The 20262-nt window shown below is 37.5% G+C and overlaps 1 protein-coding gene across 2 annotated transcripts in view; it reads left to right on the top strand.

Moving 5' to 3' along the window:
- LOC311091174 (FRAS1-related extracellular matrix protein 2-like) overlaps positions 1-20262 on the top strand; it is an 82796-nt gene that overhangs the window by 39754 nt on the left and 22780 nt on the right. For both annotated transcript variants that reach the window (XR_014608014.1, XM_084126978.1), the window contains exons 3-7: positions 1052-1198; positions 6896-7126; positions 9088-9213; positions 9425-9676; positions 17572-17721. Coding sequence is in view for 1 of the 2 variants with exons in the window: in XM_084126978.1 (XP_083983104.1) it covers positions 1052-1198; positions 6896-7126; positions 9088-9213; positions 9425-9676; positions 17572-17721 (906 nt within the window). In the remaining variant the exon portion in view is untranslated. The remainder of the gene's footprint in view (positions 1-1051; positions 1199-6895; positions 7127-9087; positions 9214-9424; positions 9677-17571; positions 17722-20262) is intronic.

Raw genomic sequence — 20262 nt, 5'->3', positions numbered from 1 at the left:
GTGGTACTTATCAGGGTTTGTCCTTATATTAAATAACTTTTGGTAACTTTGCTGTCCTTCTACGGTGTTTTTCTTATGAGGTCTCTTATATATGTTAGACTATTATGTAACCTAAAATTAACTTACTATGAAAAATGCCAGACATCAAATCTACTCCCCCCTTTAAAATAGTAATTTTGGCCATAATCTGTTGATTTGACATTAAATCTATTCATTATTTTTAATTGATAATTATGATTTATCAGGTTTAATTTTTAATGTAAACAATATTTAATCAGTTTAGTTATTAACTTAATAATAATAATAATATGTATGTAAAAATTTAGTATAATAATAGCTGTGTCCTACATTTTGTGCACAAAATGGTAACCAAAGCTTACAGACAAGGTAAAAAAAAACACAAAAACCTAATTTTTATTAAACCACATATTTATATAATGTATTTGCATAATTGTATCTGAATTATGCATATTTAAATTAATATAGATGGACTAGACATATTAAATTTTTCCATTATTTGCATTCCTACATTTGTGTGTGTTTGATGTCTGTGTGTGTGGCTGTCTTTGTGTGCAGATTGTAACTGGTAGGGATGGCCTCCAGGAGCGAGCCCTCACTTTGAATCACACTTCAAACGCTGACGATAAAACAGACTAACACAGATAGAAAACAGACAAACCTTTTTATTTTAATTAGAAACGAAGCAATTAAACCTGCACTTTCCCTCACCGCTGCATCAGAGATTTTTGACTGATATCACACTGTTCTTGTTGAGATGAATAAGGTACCCTTTATGAATTCGAGAATTCAGCTCCATTAAACCTCAGTGGGCCATATTAAAGCTATTACTTCAAAGAGAAAGCCTTTGAATGCTTCTAACAAAAATGTATAGAGTCTAACTTTTGTACGTTTGTACATGGATTGATACAATCAGTGCACAGCAAACAATTCATACCCTGTAAGATTGATCCTTTCCAAATCATTACTACACCTCTGATACTAATCTTTAGCTGATTGTATGTTCAATATGTTTCTTCTGTTTTTTCTGTAGGGGGCAACAAGCTGAAGAACCAACATTTCCGGCTAAACTGGGCATGGATATCCTTGGAGAAAGAGTACTACCAGGTTGATGAAGAGGTTAAGTTTCTGGAGGTGGTCTTGAGACGTAGAGGTTACCTTGGCGAGACCTCATTTGTTAGTAAGTGATGTTAAGAGACCTAATTTCCCATCATGCACTACTGATAAGATTTTATCAAGAAAAAAGCCTTTTTGTTGTGTGAAATAACCGTGACCACTAATTTGCTGATAGGAGTCTCTTTATAACATCACTATTTTGGTTTCTTTGAACCTCTGTAGATGTTGTTCCTCATGTCATCAGATTTGGCTACTTGCTTTGCATCAAGGCATAGCTTGGTTTTAAGTCAGAAACCCTCCCACAGATCTCTTCATTGCTGGTCCCCTAAGGGCAAAGTTGAGTTTCCATAATCAGCAGGAAAAAAAAAACATTAAATCCCTATAAACAGGAACCTCACATGGGAAGGGTCAAAGATCAAAGTTTAGTTGTTGACTTACCATAACTGCAAAAAGCAGTTAATTAATGGGAGGAGGCCACATAGAGATGCATTTTTGTTGTATTGGTGACGATATTCTCAATTGATATTATCATTTGCTATGTTATGCAGAAAATAATGGACTACAGCTTTACATTACTGCCTATATTGAACCGTAAAACATCAAGTATTTATTGATTTGGTGCATAGCCATGTGATAAGTGGTACATTCAGCTTTGTTTTGGGGTCATGATCACCCTGTTAAGGTTTATTTTGTATTGATTTACCAGCTGACTGTACATTCAGTATAGTGGTCGCCAAGGCCGATATATCTGCCAATATTTGGCATTTTTTAATTATCTGCATCGGCCGATAAGTTTTTCTGTTTGACAGATGTACCTTAATTTCACTAACCTTGCAGACTAACTGTAGTCAAATCAACGGTAAGATCTTCTGATTTGTGCATTTTTAGACTGCATAAAAACGTTTTACTCTGTGCCAGCAATGCGAAATGCAGACAGGAGATTTCAGCTGTCATTGGAGACACACGATCAACAAACTTTAAACCCTATAGATTTCAAACTATATGCTGCGCTAATTTTCAAATCATTACTATTCATTACTGTTCAAAAATTGGGGGTCAGTATGATTTTACTTTTTTTGAAAGAAGATTCACCAAGGACACATTAAATTGATAAAAACATTCAACATTGATAATAATAAGTAATGTTTTTTGAGCACCAAATCAGCATATTAAAATGATTTCTGAAGGATCATGTTACACTGACGAGTGGAGTAATGATGCTGAAAATTCAGCTTTGCCATTACAGGAATAAAATATATTCAATTGGGAAATAGTTATTTTAAATCAGGAATATTTTAAAGTATATACAATTTTTACTGTTTTTTTGTTTGTTTTTTTTTGGTAAAATAAATGCAGCCTTGGTGAACATAAGTGACTGCTTTCAAAAGCATTAAAAAAATCGTATTTACCCAAACCTTTGAACAATAATATTTTTGTCAGATAAATGTCTCTCAAATTTAAGAATTTTTGAAGAACAACACAATTTTATGAATTTGTGAAAGATTGAGCTTGTGTGGGAATCAGGGAAAGAAATGAACCGAAATGCCATAGAAGCATGAAATCAAAAATTTCCCATAGTATTATATTTCCCCAGGTTTTTTTATGTAACATAACATTTTATGTTATCTTTGATATATTTCATAATATTTTATTCTAAGTCTAGAATAGCTTAGGATCTAGTTATCTATAGTTATATTAATTGGTTGAATTATTTGGACAAAATATTTTTTTGTTTACTCCTCAATAGAAAATGTTAGATTCTGGAATGAATGTTTATCATATTTTAATGTAAATCTGTTCCTGTAGCCCAACTGGTAGAGCATGGCGCTAGCAACACCAAGGTCATGGGTCAAGGTCACAATACAGATTGTTTCAAATCAGCTTTACAATGATAAACGGGTAAATGATCAGTGATGCAAACATAATTCAATTCTGCTGTAAAGCAGTGGAGTGTTCACCTCTGGCCAAAACAAAACTGGCATGGAAAAGACTGTAAAAAACAAGGGTTAGACCTCTGCATGAGACTTGCAGGATCACACTGACAGACCTCCACAAGTTCTCATCACACAGATGAATATTCCATCCACATGCTGAGCTTGACCACCATTCCACAACTCACCTCGGTTCCGGTCTAGGGCCTCTCGGTGAGACGGGCTGCTGTCCTGCTGTTCGTCTGCCACTCGCTGGGCCTGGATCACAAACCTTCCTGTACTGAAGCGAGGAGACGAGGAAGTCTTTGAAATGATGATTTTTATTCAATTATTATTTAGATTTTTCACTCCCTCCCTCAGTTTCTCTTCAAGGACTGATGTTCTATGAATAATTTCGTTTTTTGCTGGCACATGCGAAGGCAGGACATGACAGGACCCCTCCTTTTTATGTGATGTACCTTAATATCAAAGCGATTCTTTCTAAGTTTGCTTCAAAGTAGTCTTTCTTCTTTCGGCATGCAGCTCAATTTCTCTTTCTTTGCCAAAGCTCATCATTATGCGTCCATCATAACCCTTCTAGTCTGGCCTTTCCCCTGGCAGTTTTCCCTGGAAATTCTTCTTCTTTCTGTGTTTATTTATTTATTTATTTATTTATTTATTTATTTGTGGGTTATATTAATATCTTATTTTGTTGGTGACCTTTGAGATTTCTGTGTTGGAAAGTTAGTGTTCTCCTTGCCGCACTGTTGCTCACTAGCTAACAATGCCCACCTGGCACACCTGCCGTGAAGCTCCTGGCATTGTAAAACCCTTTTCAACCTAAGTGGACAGAAATCCACCAGTGGGACTATGAGTATCTGATCTTTTGAAGGATGTTGATGGACTAGCCTTCTGAGTCTTAATCTTATTCTCTTTTCAAAGAACTACACACCTCTCCCTTTGAGTCTTTTTATTACCGAATGGTTGCGTCACACATGCTGCAACTTCTCTACATTGGGCTGTTAACAAAGCTCTGCTGTGATTTATAGAAACACAGAAGATGTGATATAAACAGGAGATTTTTCCAATCCCTTGCAGTAGTCAAAATGACACTAACAACGTTTTTGTCAAAGTACATTCGTAAAATTGTATGTTCTTAGTACTCCAAAGCACTGGAAAAGACTGCATTTATTTGTTTGTTTATATAGTTCCAGAAAGAATATCTTAGCAAAATTACAGAAACCAAAATAAATAAATAACAATAATAATAAAAAAAATGATTGTACAGTGAGGAAAATAAGTATTTGAACACCCTGCTATTTTGCAAGTTCTCCCACTTAGAAATCATGGAGGGGTCTGAAATTGTCATCGTAGGTGCATGTCCACTGTGAAAGACATAATCTAAAAAAAAAAATCCCGAAATCACAATGTATGATTTTTTAACTATTTATTTGTATGATACAGCTGCAAATAAGTATTTGAACACCTGAGAAAATCAATGTTAATATTTGGTACAGTAGCCTTTGTTTGCAATTACAGAGGTCAAACGTTTCCTGTAGTTTTTCACCAGGTTTGCACACACTGCAGGAGGGATTTTGGCCCACTCCTCCACACAGATCTTCTCTAGATCAGTCAGGTTTCTGGGCTGTCGCTGAGAAACACGGAGTTTGAGCTCCCTCCAAAGATTCTCTATTGGGTTTAGGTCTGGAGACTGGCTAGGCCACGCCAGAACCTTGATATGCTTCTTACAGAGCCACTCCTTGGTTATCCTGGCTGTGTGCTTCGGGTCATTGTCATGTTGGAAGACCCAGCCTCGACCCATCTTCAATGCTCTAACTGAGGGAAGGAGGTTGTTCCCCAAAATCTCGCAATACATGGCCCCGGTCATCCTCTCCTTAATACAGTGCAGTCGCCCTGTCCCATGTGCAGAAAAACACCCCCAAAGCATGATGCTACCACCCCCATGCTTCACAGTAGGGATGGTGTTCTTGGGATGGTACTCATCATTCTTCTTCCTCCAAACATGTTTAGTGGAATTATGACCAAAAAGTTCTATTTTGGTCTCATCTGACCACATGACTTTCTCCCATGACTCCTCTGGATCATCCAAATGGTCATTGGCAAACTTAACATTGGTCATTGACGGGCCTTGACATGTGCTGGTTTAAGCAGGGGAACCTTCCGTGCCATGCATGATTTCAAACCATGACGTCTTAGTGTATTACCAACAGTAACCTTGGAAACGGTGGTCCCAGCTCTTTTCAGGTCATTGACCAGCTCCTCCCGTGTAGTTCTGGGCTGATTTCTCACCTTTCTTAGGATCATTGAGACCCCACGAGGTGAGATCTTGCATGGAGCCCCAGTCCGAGGGAGATTGACAGTCATGTTTAGCTTCTTCCATTTTCTAATGATTGCTCCAACAGTGGACCTTTTTTCACCAAGCTGCTTGGCAATTTCCCCGTAGCCCTTTCCAGCCTTGTGGAGGTGTACAATTTTGTCTCTAGTGTCTTTGGACAGCTCTTTGGTCTTGGCCATGTTAGTAGTTGGATTCTTACTGATTGTATGGGGTGGACAGGTGTCTTTATGCAGCTAACGACCTCAAACAGGTTCATCTAATTTAGGATAATAAATGGAGTGGAGGTGGACATTTTAAAGGCAGACTAACAGGTCTTTGAGGGTCAGAATTCTAGCTGATAGACAGGTGTTCAAATACTTATTTGCAGCTGTATCATACAAATAAATAGTTAAAAAATCATACATAGGATTTTTTTTAGATTATGTCTCTCACAGTGGACATGCACCTACGATGACAATTTCAGACCCCTCCATGATTTCCAAGTGGGAGAACTTGCAAAATAGCAGGGTGTTCAAATACTTATTTTCCTTAAAAGGAGTATTCCTAATACTTAAAAGTATTAAAGGGGTGGTTTAATGCCCTTTACACAACATGTAAAATAAATCTCTGATGTCCCCAGAGTGTGTATGTGAAGTTTTGGCTCAAAATACCCCACAGATATTTTTATATAGCTTGTTAAAGTTGTCACTTTTTGAGGGTGAGCAAAAATGCTCCGTTTTTGTGTCTGTCCCTTTAAATGCAAATGAGCTGGTGCTCCTGGCACAGAGGGTGGAGCTTCAACAACTTGTGTCCCTAGCAGCTTGGATTACCTCACACACAAGCAACTGAAAATTTCAAAAACTTTTAGCCTTTTATGTTCAAACTGGAGTCAAAAAGATGGAGAGACTCAAGAAGAAGTGACAACATGTACACAACATTTCTGAATGGTTAGTTGATGAATTTATGTAGCTTAATATGTGTAGTTATCTTCTAGTCATTGATTAACATATTCTGTCTTGATAATCAATAAATCTTGTTCCGGGGACGGGGTTTGTGATGTCACTAACCCGGGAGGAATGTTGTGTAGTCCCTACCAGCCGTTTGTTGTAGTCCTTAAAAAGCGATTTCTGGAAAATAAAATATCTCGCTTTGCTTTGAACTTTGAGCGTCGTAACTTTGCAGATGTTGTTTATTCTCAAACAGCAACATTACACACTAACTAAAGTTAGACAAGTGAAATCATAATCAACCACCCCTTTAAAAATACTTATCAAAAAATGTAAAAAAAATAAAAAATTGCACAAATCAAATAATACATTTTATCAATAAATTAGTAAATAAAATAATTAATAAATAAAAACAAATTGAATATAAATCCTGAACACACTATTTAACATTTTCGAACTTTGTTTACCTTAAATCTAGCGCTTAATCTACCATTTGATCTAATAATGTTATAAAATACTAAATGCTTTATATGCTTGATTTAAAGTTTATTTACTCTTACATTCTTAAGGTATCGGCACCAAAGATGGTACAGCTGAAAAGGACAAAGATTTTCGAGGAAAGGCCCAGAAACAAGTTCAGTTTAACCCAGGTCAGACCACTGCTACTTGGAAGGTGCGCATCTTGTCGGACAGCCTGTACGAGCAGTCCGAGACCTTCCAGATTGTCCTGTCAGAGCCTGTCATGGGAGCACTGGAGTTCCCAGAAGCAGCAACGGTGGAAATCGTTGACCCCGGAGATGGTGAGCTCCAAAAAAAAAAAAAAAAAAAGCAAAAGCAAAGATCAGTATATACATATATATTTGCTGTATATATATATATATATATATATATATATATATATATATATATTATTTTTTTCACAAATACTGTGAAAAAACATTAATGTTGTAAAAAATTGGGTATTGTCTGCCCTCAGTGTCACATGATCGAATTGATGCTCAAGAAACATTTCTTATTATTATCCATGATGTAAACATTTGTGCTGCTTTATGTTTATGTTTTGGTTTAAAGTGTTGTAATTTTTTCTGGATTCTAAATTATATTGTATATCTAATATTATAATAATATTCTTTGATAAACAGAAAGTTCCAAAGAACAGCATTTATTTGAAATATATTTTATTGGAACAATTTAATCATACATTCTTGCTGAATAAAATAAATTATTTGTAAATCTTACCCCAAATTATTGAACAGTAGTGCATATATATCTATATATTTTTTATATCAGGCAAATATCTGAACTGGCAAATCAAATGACAACATTAATGTCAACACAAAATGTCATTTGCAACCTATTTTACTGCTGTAGGATTAATTATTGCTGAGTAAAATTCAAATCAAAATGTTGGCCAGGACTGATTTTATCAATTAGAAATTAATTTGATTTTTTTTTAAGTGGTCTGAGGGGATGGGTTGAAAAATTAAGAGGGACTGATGAAAAAAAGGGAAAAAATGTCAGCCAAAAAGAAAAAAGAAAAGGCTACGAAGACCATTTATTTTTTTGGGTGGAATCAACATTGAAATACTCATAATGTGTTTTAAGACAGTAAACAAGATCAGTTTATGAAACTTTAATAGTACATTCAATTAATCAAATGAAATGTTACATTTTATATTTAATTTGCTGAGTGAGTGTTACTTGAAGGCAATACGATAATTTGTGTATAAGAAAAACAATCCAACCAGGCAAAGGGTAAGAGAAAAAATATGGAGAAAGCGTGTCGGTGGGGGCAGACATCACAGCGGTCACACTTCTGCGCATTGTAATCATAGCATAATATCTCCAAAACATCTGAATAACATCCTGGTTCCTTCTCTTCAAAACAGAGCAGCCAAGCCTCTGATGACAGGATCTACGGCTGATTTAGCAGGAGCAAGTCCCTTTGTTCTCTTATCTGACTGAATGAGCTTTCTCCATAGATCTTACACTTACACTGCTGTTCTTAAGATGGCAAATTTCACACCTGATGTCCCTAAAATATCTTGTGCTCTTTACTGCTATTACACTTAAAAAATAACCTTAGTATTATGTTTTCTTTTTTTCCTTTTTTCTTTTATTCTTGATTACAAAGCATATAATCAAGTTTTTAATGTTGTTTTCTGAAAGAAAACCCTGTCCTTAGAGAGCTGCTCAGCCATATATTGTCCCAATACTCACTGAAAGTCAAGTCTTATACGGATAAAGGGGTTTCATGTAATTGAAATGGTGACCGTGAAGTTGCCAAAGGTTTTTAACCCATGAATATATGAAGCTTAACACACCATAGTATTAACTTTCATGCTATCTTCTGTGTTTTCTTCGGTGCTACTCCTATTCCTGTTATTTTTTTATCCATTCCCAACTCTTCTGATAAGAGTTGTTATTTGTATCTCTCCCACTACGATTACTTATCTTTGATTTGTTAAATTATTATGAAATTCTGAACCTTTTGACAGCAGTTGTGAGAGATCAGTCCCACATTAAAAATACAGAAACAGAAACAAGTTACACATGCATTTTTAAAAGGTTAGAAACTTTGGTGTTTGTTTGAAGACATCAATTTCAAGCTTTGACAGAACTTTAGGTCTGAAACACAACCGAATCCATCTGAACCGATGAAGCTCCTCACAGAATAATGATTTCAGTAACTCTTTTCTTTCTTTGTCTATAAAGTTGTAAGTGCATTTATACTAAATGTGATAGTTGCTTTTTGCCCTAGAATGCACAGTGTTCATCCCCTTGGCTACATACTCGATTGAGGAAGATATCGGAGAACTTCTGATTCCTGTGCGAAGATCTGGAGATGTCAGTCATGAGCTCATGGTGGTCTGCTTCACACAACAAGGTGAATTATGACTGGAACTGAATGAAACTTTACTTAAAGGTATTTCTATTCTTTACTAACCAAATCAAACTTCGTGAACTTTTAAACTTATCAGAATTCTTCAACTACATGTTTAGACTTTAAAGTGGCGTTTGTCCCTGACTAAACCTGTGAGATTAAATATGAATGCTCAAAACTTCCTCTAATCTTCCCTTTATCCTATTCCGTGCAGGTACAGCCAAGGGCACGGTTCCCACCACAGTGCTTTCCTACTCTGACTACATTTCCCGACCCGAGGAACACCACAGTGTGCTGCGTTTCGATAAGGGCGAGACAGAGAGGCACTGCCGTGTCGTTGTCATCGATGACTCCCTCTACGAGGCAGAGGAAAGCTTTAATGTCACCCTAAGCATGCCCATGGGCGGCCGTCTGGGTCAGGAGTTCCCCACCACCAGAGTGACCATCCTGCCCGATGCAGATGATGGTGAGAATCTTCACTGTGTTGGATGTGTTTGATTTGTTTGGCATGCTTGCTGTTTATATTTCAGTTTCGTAATATTGTTTCACCAAAAGAGAGTAGTTTGAGGTTGATGATCAGAGGCATTAAATATATATATATATATATAAATTATCCTGTGGGATTAAGTTCTGCAGTACATGGAAAATATAATCGCAAGAGTTTGTAACAGTTGCAGGGCCTTTTGAGTGGGACTTCATGTAATCAGTAGTGTTTTACACTGCTTAAGCAATGCACACAGAGACTGGAGAATTCTTAAATAATTTATGAGCGCTCTGAATTTTTAGGCAGGACATCTTATAAAACAAACTGTTCTTTTAAATCTTTGGGGCACTTGCAGGCTCAGACGTTTGAAAAAAATGTCTTGACAGGTGCTTCCATACGAGGCAGCAGTCTGGGAAGCTGTCGGAGGCTTTGTTTTAACACAGTCCCGTAGCGATCTAGCGCAGAAATCTGAAGGCAAGATCACACTGAATGTTTAATCTAAATTCATAGGATTTATTGAACACCACAGCAAACCTTGAAACGATTTTCCAGCCATAATTCCTGAAGTATGAAAGCATAGAAGGGTGCAGCCTCACCTTAAAGTGGGGAGAATCGATTATTTTGTCTGTGGAGAGATTGTTATTATTCCAATATGGTGTTTTGGATTTCTTTCTTTCTTTTTGGTGCTTCAAAGAGCAACCTGTCTGAACCTTTCAAAGTGAAGCTGTGCTTGAAAAAAAAAAGATTTTTGTGATGAAATTTTTATTTAATTATAAATAATTTTTATAATTAAATATAGTTGAATTCATAATTAAATGAAAATTCTGTTATTATTTACTCATCTTCATGTTGCTCGAAACATGTGTATATTTTTTTTCCATACAATGCAATTATCATTGAATTATTTGACTTTTATAAGCTATGTGTGAAGAACTGACATTGGGTGAGCATAATTAATTTCCCTTTTTAGATAAACTATCCATTTAGAAAGTAGAAGTTTTTATTGATAAACAAAACATATATAACAGATCCTGTCATGTATATTTGATCCTTTAAATTCAATTTGATTTACAATTACATTATGGGACATATTTACTAAACAGGGCAAATAAGCGTGAGAGTGCAATTAAAAAAAAAAGCCTATTGGAGTGGAAAGTTCTGTGCATGATCTACTGATGACAACGCAAATTAAAGAACACAGACACAGCCGGATCATTTCCATAATGACCAACACAATCTACCAAGAGCAGCGCAAATTAGCGTCTGGTTTAAGACATGCTTTTTTTGGTCTTTAAACAATGGCGCAAATACCAGTAAATCGACTAGCGCAAACCTTAGTATATCACCTTGCGTGATTCATTTCAATACTCTCCTCAAATGTTGCATCTGAAAGGGAAACTCCTACAAATGCATATGCAATAAGGTGAGCCACAAATATAACCCTGTCCACAGCTTTTCAGTCGTTAGTAAATCCTGACAGTGGTTTTCTAACACCAAAAGAAGGTTGGCGCTGGCGCAAGCTGTTAGTAAATCTGGCCCTAATGTGCACCAAAAACAAGACTATCCAATCTGAAGTAGAAAGCAGTGTTCAGTCGTGTGCACACATACGTCTGTTCCCCAGAAAGCACCTTATCGCTCATCTCCAGGCGTAGTTACAGGTGCTGTTCTCTATCATATCTCCCCACGGTGCCTCTTTGTTCAGCAACACCTCCGGGCCTCCCCTCCCCTCACAGCTGCCCCGCTATCTCCTGAGACCGATGCTTATCCTACACAGATGGGGTACACTGAAAGTAAAAGATCCAACAAAAACAGCTGATTTTTAATTTCTACCTACTTGAAACTCAGATTCTGTTGGGAAAAAAGGAGCCATCAAGTTTGTGGGAGGTCTGAAATCTATTTACATTCTCACACACACACACACACGCCAGAAGATAAAACTTCAGCAAATTAAATTTATTCAGTTTGTGTTTGATGTATAACACCTTTTGAAGTAATTTGGTTTATACAAGCAAATCTTTCATTAAAAAATCTCATGGAAAACAAAACAGCATGGAAATCAGGCAATAGACAGCCTGCCTTTGCCAAAGCTCCCCTATCTCTGGGCAATTGAATCGGGGATAAGACTGATTTTATTACTATTTATGGCAACATTTTATGGTGTTTAAAGTGTCCTTATTTTTAGAGGACAGAGGTTACATGCCTGAAATTCCCAACAGTTGGTCGTTGTGATGTAATTTAAACCGTTGCGTGTTGAAACGCCGTGTTTGAGACTCCAGGGTCAGCTCTGGAGGCGTCAGCACAACTGTGGTGCCACGTTGATGTCTCTGTCAGGATTTTTATGAGGGTCGACTTCAGAGAATATTTTTCAATCTGTAACTCTGTCCAGAATGTCACCAAGCCATTCCAAATGTAAGGAAAGTGAAACATTGACAGGAAGCATTTGGGGTAGCGTGGGAGATCAAGTGACTGTGACTGTGATCAATGGTGACCGTTTCATTACAGCTGCTTTGCTGACTTTTAGGTGATAATTGACTGTGTTTGCAGATAGATAGATAGATAGATAGATAGATAGATAGATAGATAGATAGATAGATAGATAGATAGATAGATAGATAGATAGATAGATAGATAGATAGATAGATAGATAGATAGATCATCATGTCACATCTCAAGCATCTCAAGCCAAAACTCTTGTTAAAAACTTAGGCGTTTGGCTTGACAGGGAGTTGAAACTTGTCAAACAAGTGAACTCAGTGGTTAGATCTTGTTTCTTTCATCTCTGTCTTCTTTCCAAAATTAAGCCTTTTCTCTCTTTTCAAGACTTTGACAGAGTAATTCATTTTTTTATATCATCACGTTTAGGCTACTGTAACTCACTGTATTGTGGAACGAACGCTACTTCCTTGGTCCATCTCAAGTTAGTCCAAATTGCGTGCAGCAAGTCTTTTATTGGGCCTCTGTAAATTCACTCACATTACTGTTGTGTTAGCATCATTGCATTGGCTTCCTGTGCGGTTTAGAGTGGAGTTTAAAAACCTATTTTTTGTTTTTATGTCCCTAAACAACTTAGCACCCTCATATCTATCTGAACTTATATCTCTACATAACCCTTCTCGAGCTCTTCGCTCTGGTAGTCATAGATTGCTCATTGTTTCCTGAGCCAGATTAAAACAAAGAGGAGAACGTGCCTTTGCAGTTGCGGGCCCTAAACTCTGGAAGAGGTTGGCAATTCACATTAGATTTGCTCCTACATTACAGGTTTTAAAATCTTTGCTTAAAACTCAATATTTTTCCATTGCTTAATGGTCCTTGATGATTATTTTTGTATCTGACTTCTGTTAGTATTTTGATTTTCTTTTGCTATTTAGTTTGAAAATTGTCTCTGATTTTATTTGTGAAATTAGTTTTCTACTGCTTTTGCTTGTATTTATTGTATCCGATGTTGTAAACTTTAAACTAGATTTTAAATCTGCTCTTGATTTTCAAGGTGACGTAAATGACATTTGGAAGTCTCTTACGCATATCAGTTCGCAGGTTGATCCTGTTTCTTACGGGTGATTTGTCAAGGATAAATACACAAGGTGGAGGACAACACTGCCTTGTAGAAACTGGCTTTGTTTGTATCTTCATTGTTATTTTGTTTTCCAGTCCAGATTCTTGGCTGATGTCAAGAATTTCCGCAAGAAGGAGAAGAAAAAAAAAGAAAGAAAGAACGAAAACATCGCCTGGAGCTACTGTCTGACAGCAGTGCTCGTTCGCCTTTGCAAATGACGCATACACCTGAAACCTGATCGACTGTTTTTTAGAAAAGACAGCTCCGTGTCAGCTTATTGAGTGCCACCTACTTAGAGTACTCAAAGCACGCACAGACAGCAGCAACACCGGGTAAAAATAGTCTGCTTACACTGGACTTTTTTTTTTCTTTGGTAGTTTTTTTTTATTTAAAAAAATATGTGATGGATGGATGGATGGATGGATGTATAGATAGACAGAGTTCACACCACATCTATTATAACGGCACAGAGAAACAATATCGTTGAAATAACTTTCAGAACGATTTTATCCAGCTTAAGAACGATAAAAACAATGACAGCTAATCAGAATCCATCCTGTTGTAACAAGCTCGAGCATTTAGAATGAAAGACAAGCACGCACTTAGAATAAACAGAAACATTTGGTCCTCAGAAGCCTTCTGTAATTGTATTGGTAACAGAAATCAGCTGGCAACATCACATGTAGAAAATCTGTTTGTTGATAATGAGTGTGTTGGGGACGTGTTCTCGCACGCTGCAGTAACTGCCGCTTGATACGACAAAAATCACTCTCGTAAGCGAAGAGAAAGAACTGCGCGTGAGTTGTTGTAACTGTAAAACAAGAGGATACTTGTACCTAAGGATCGGGCTCACTAATATGCTGCTTGATGTCAGGCAGTGAATGTGTGTTGTTGGGCTAATAAAGCTATGATTATGAACCACTTGGAGAGAGAGATGGAAGGGAGTATCCGGAGGGAGCAAAATGAGTGTAGGTGGCTGTCTGTCTGGAGCCTATTATTAAGATTCAGTCTTCCGATTCTGGGTCAGCCTGGGGGAGACGAGGCAGAAGTCCTGTTGTGAAACTGTTTGTTTATTCCTGGTTAGTTAAAGAAAGATTTTATCAACAGTAACAGCATTTAATGATTCATGGCAAATTTGAAATAATTAAAAATGTTAAATAACCATTCATCAGATGTTTAAATTTAAAAGGAATCTAAATCTCATATTCATTACGTAATCATCAGTTTTTGGACTTTTGAGCATATAGAACTTGCAATTGTGACAGAAATCATTCATTTGGTCTCCATATTACATGCAGGTCATTTTGTACTGTGAAGCAATGTTAACATAAATGGCTTTTGCATTTTTTTTTGCGGTTGAAGTAAATGTGAGGTCACAAAAGAAACATGTGAGGTCACAAAAGAAAAGAAAAAAAGCCTTTTTTTTCTTTTCTTTTTTTGCCTGGTGCTTTTTTCAAGAAAATTACCTTAAATCAATTCAGACTCATTTGAGAGCTCATGTGGAAAGGTGTACAATGTGTTCTCTCTGAAAAATACTTAGCGCTGTGCTAATGTGTTCTGCCATTTTCTTGCACCCAGAGCTCTTTGCTTTTTATAAATGCTGTCGCTCGGTGGGGATGCTAAGGAAAGTTCAAGCGCACAAACGTGTCTGTGCGTAGATGTGTGAACCGCACACCAGACTCCCTGGGTACTTTCTGCCTCTCTCCCCAGGCTAACGCCAAGTCTTTAAATCAGATGTAAACTGTGCTATATACATATATATATGAAGAGTTCAGATGCAAAAGCCTATATGATCCATCTGAAATTTTCTTCTAGAATGATCATTTTTATCAAGTGCGTATATTTAAGTTCAGTAATTTCAAATTAGCTATTAATTGTCATTTAAGTGAAATTACTGATTTAGTAATTTAGTAATAAATAAATAAAGATGCTATCGTCGGCCATGTCACACTAAACAATATTTTAGAAATAGGAAGAAATATGTTATGTTTCAGAAATCATAGTCTTTGAAATGATTGCATTTCCCTGGTTTGTTTCGGCTTTTTCCACCTGAAGGTTTAATTACAGAGAGTTGAAATGAGGTGAGAAGGAGCAGTGCATTAATGTCTTCTGGCTCTGTCCTTGTGAAAAGTTTGTTGGCTGGAGTTACTTTAAAGAGCAGCTTTTGACCAAAGCGGTCAAATGTGCAGTGAAGTAAAATGCCAGTTAAGAATGAATGTCAGAGTGCACTATAAGCTACAGGCCAGATAATTCACGTTTTGGAAAGATAATGCATTAGAGTGTACCTAACTGCAGAACCTTTAAAGAAAAGAAAACCCTCAGTTGTCCAAATTTAGCCTACTAGCACCCAGGCAGACTGCCACATGGGTAACCTGATCCACCCTTTGATGCGCCTGAGTTTGGGTTTGGGTCGTGTAGGAGCCAATGGCTTGCCTTTCAGTTAATGGACTGTGGTGCTTTGAAGCTCACTGTTTGTACCTTTTACAAATGAACCTTATCTGATTGTGGGAGCAGTGAGACACACACCAAAACGCACCCACACAACTAGCAAAACCAAAGCACTCATTTTATATCACCTTCCGATCGCCCACAGTACTTTATGTCTCTGCAGGGACAGGCTCTGGCAGTGCCAAGGCACATCATGCAATTATATTTAATGTGTCTCCAAGACCTAGATAAAGCTGGAGATAACTGCCTCTCTGTTTTTCTGAACTCTGCATTTTATAATGGGATTTGAACAATTTTCGCCCTTGGACACAAAACTCTAGGCAGTGCCTAAAGACATATTAGCCCCCTGTGAGCTTTTACGCAACTTCACACGATTGTTATGAGCATATTATTGCAGGTGAAGCATGTCAACTTTTTTGTGAGTTTAAGTTTAGCCTTTGATCATTAATGCAAGTCGTTAATTTAGTAGTTTCAGCACATTAAAAAGGAAATGTGAAATACAAAATTTTCACTAGTGCTCATAATTAAGCAATAGTAATCAGCTGTATTGCGACGGCAAGTTTGGAATAGAAAAGCACCACTTATGTTTATAAAAAGTATCTTATGCTTACCAAGGCTGCATTTATTTGATAAAAATACAGAACAAAAACAGTAATAATGTGAAATATTATTACAATTCAATATAGCTGTTTTCTATTTGAATATATTTTAAAATGTACATTATTTCTGTGATGGCGTCATTGTCACATGATCCTTCAAAATTCATTCTGAGTATTTATTCATTTTTGAGGATTTTTTTAAACCAAAAATGTAATTCTGTCACATTAACTTCCAAATTTGTGTTTTCTTCTAAACTAACTCTAAATTCTAAACTAAACGTTAGAATGCATCACTTGGTAATCAATCAAAAGACATGCATTCAGATGTCTTACTTGGCATATACTGTGGCATGGAAAATTTGACAGAATTATTTCTGTCACTCAAACTTTTACTTTGTCCCTATTTTCTCATAATGTAAGAGTTGGAGCTTGAATATCTCTTTGACCGTTAAAATCATTCTATGATGGGCCCTAACAAAAGCTCAAATGCTAAAGTGGTTCTATTTTAAGCTTTTTAATGGAAAAAAAAACATCCAAACACCCCACATGACCTCATCAATGCACTCCATCCTAATGCGTCAACAGTTCAGTGCTGGTTTAGGGGTAAAAAATTAACCTGCTGGGTTTTTTTTTTATCGCGTCGTGTGAGTCCTCAATGCCACACAAGAATAAAACGAGAGGAAAAGAGTCTAGTCACACATTTTGTTTATTTTCCTTGGGCTTAGATGCGCTTAAACTCCTTCAACACCCTCAATGTCTTACTCTCAATCAGATTCAGGACATGACACTGTGTCTTCCAAGAAAACACATTTGGAAGTTGAGTGTGACATAGACCTTTCACCAGCAGATAAGGTGTTTGTGAGCTATGAACAAGGATTTGGCACTGAATTCTAAGATGGGTAAAGTGTTAATTGCAGGCAGACAGGTCCATGCTAGCCCGTCTGTCTCATCCCCGTACCTTTTGTCAAGGCTGCCTCAGACAGTTCCTCATTCTTAAAGGGATAATTTGTCATAATTTATTCACCCTCAATACAAACCTGTATGACTTTCCTTCTTCTATGGAACACAAAATATATTTGGGTTTCTTTGTCCGTATAATTAAATTCACAGGGGTCCAGTGTTGTTTTGGACCCCACTGACTTTCATAAAATGAACAATAACAGTTCTTCTAAATATTTTATTTTATCTTATGACATTACTCGTGTAGTGATCATGCTAGATTGCTAGATTGTCTAGATTGTTCCTTCCATTAAACATCTCTCTTTATTTTCTAACAGCACCAGTATTTTATTTCGGAGAAATGGAGTACCATGTAGATGAGAGTGACGGTTATGTCGAAGTCCGGGTTTGGAGAACAGGAAGTGATCTTTCCAAAACCGGAACGGTCACAGTGCGGTCTCGAAAGACTGACCCTGTTTCAGCCGAAGGTATGTATCAGACAGACACACGTATGGCAGTTCTTTGTGCAGACGCTTTTATATATAATTACTGTCAACATGTTCGGTTAATATAATACATTGTCGACCTTGTATTTTGAGAAATCCACACCATGAGACAATAATATGCTGTTACAAGCCCCACAGGCTTTACAACACTGACAATGTCTTCAGTGCCTCTATCTACCATGATCTAAAAATACTCCATCCATCTTCCTAGCGTTATTCCCGCTCATTTGCAGGGTCCGCTTGACACACACACACACATTTGATTTGGCACAGGTTTTCCACCGGATGCCCTTTCTGACACAACCGAGCACTGAGACACATTCTCACACACACTCCTACAACAATTTGGCATGTACAATTCACCTAATCTGCATGTCTTTGGACTGTGGGGGAAACCGGAGCACCCGGAGGAAACCCATGCTGACACTGGGAAAACGTGCAAATTCCACACAGAAAGGACTCCTGGCTGAGCCGGGGCTCGAACCGGGGACCTTCTTTTCAAGGGAATTAAAAGTAATTAAATTACAGTTAATAGATTATTTAGTAATTAATTACACCCAATACTGCTAACCACAAATGTATTCTTTTATCGGTCTAATATTTCATTTCATTTTGTATTTTATTTGGATGGGACAGTGCATATTGATGAACGTACAATATAAGTTGGCGTAAATACACCGGATTTAGCACAATGCTAATTTCCATCCGTAGTCCCGGACATAGAAAAAAAAAAACCTAATAGACATATAGAGCTAAAAAGTATTAAAAGTACCTATACTTATATAAAGTACTTGTTATAATAATTTGTAACGGATGACACAACAGGATGTAAATGCAATAACGCTCTTTATTAGAATCACACAATTGGTCAGGACACAAAACAGACGGCCGCCAACACAGCGGGACAGGCGGGCGGACACAAACGCTGGTGATACAGTGACGCAGGGACCTCGGTGGACAACAGGTGCTGTGTTAAGTCCAGTGATGATCCCTCGTGACGGTGCTCTGGTGCTGTGAGTGATCCCTCCTGACGGTGCTCGGTGAACCAGTGCACAGTGCAGAGAATCCAGAGACGAACACGACGAAGACACGGGGAATCCAATCCAACACGAAGGGCACAGGCACAGGCACAGGCACAGGCACAGGCACAGGCACAGGCACAGGCACAGGCACAGGCACAGGCACAGGCACAGGCACAGGCACAGGCACAGGCACAGGCACAGGCACAGGCACAGGCACAGGCACAGGCACAGGCACAGGCACAGGCACAGGCACAGGCACAGGCACAGGCACAGGCACAGGCACAGGCACAGGCACAGGCACAGGCACAGGCACAGGCACAGGCAACACAACGGGAAACCACAATGATCTGACAACATGAGACACCGGTTACTGAACATATAAAGGGACAAACAATTGAATCCAGCTGGCGCTACTGATCACTGATGATCAGTGACCACGCCCACAGACACACACACAACAGCACGTTAGACTAGAGAGAGACAGTGAATTCATGAACCGTGACATAATTATTTAAAGTGCGTATTTTAAAATGCCTGGAACATGATCTTTACTTAATATCCTAATGATTTTGGCATAAAAGAAAAATCTATAATTTTGACCCATACAATGTATTGTTGGCTATTACCACAAATTTACCCGTGCGACTTGTGACTGGTTTTGTAATCCAGGGTTACATATTTTAAAGTGCCTATAGTTCTTACCTAATGTTCAGAGTTTTGATTGTTATTCAGCCATCTTTTAAGCTGTTTCTTAAACAAAACAAAAGTGGGGCTACCTCTAATTTCCGTTGGCATACTGTTCCAATTTGTGCAGCCTTTAATAGAAAGGACGTTTTGTGCAAAAGTAGATTTTCTAAATTGTACTTCAAAATCCCCCCCGAGTAATTGACCTAGTACTAGTCTCACTGTTTCTCTTTTTGATAAAATCCCCCAGGGGTGGTGGGGCCATTCCATTCATTGATCTATATATAAGACAGCTACTTTTAAATACTTTGAGATTTTCAAAACTTAGGAGTTGATACTTCTCTAAAATTGAACTAAGGTGAAACGACTGTGGTTTCCTATCAAATACCTTAACTACTTTTTTGTAGAGTTGATCAATAAAATAATTCAATGGAGATAGGATTTAGCAGCCTCTGTTGTAATGAAAGAACCTGATTTGTTTGTAATTATGTAAATTAAATTTTATAGCAATAGTTACCTTTTTTATGTGTTTTGTGAAAGTGAGGTTCGAATCTAGTATAACCCCAAGGTACTTAAACTGAGTTACCAACTCCAATTCCTCTCCTCCCAAAAACACAGTAGGTCTGCTTCTTGTTGGTGGTTGTTCAGTGGGCGTCTTACAATCAAGTTTTACAGTATTTGGCTTCACCGTTTTTTTTGTAAACATCATAACAACGGCCTTTTTGGTGTTAAGAATGAGACAAATTTGACTTTGTTTTGAACTTTGGTTAGTGTATTTGTGAGATTTGTAGCTATTCTCTTTGCATCTTTGCATAAT

Source organism: Abramis brama, assembly GCF_963993115.1.
Source record: "Abramis brama genome assembly, chromosome: 10".
NCBI classification, from domain to species: Eukaryota; Metazoa; Chordata; class Actinopteri; order Cypriniformes; family Leuciscidae; genus Abramis; species Abramis brama.
The sequence above is the reverse complement of the archived record's forward strand: the minus strand, read 5'-3'. Positions and strand labels throughout refer to the sequence as shown.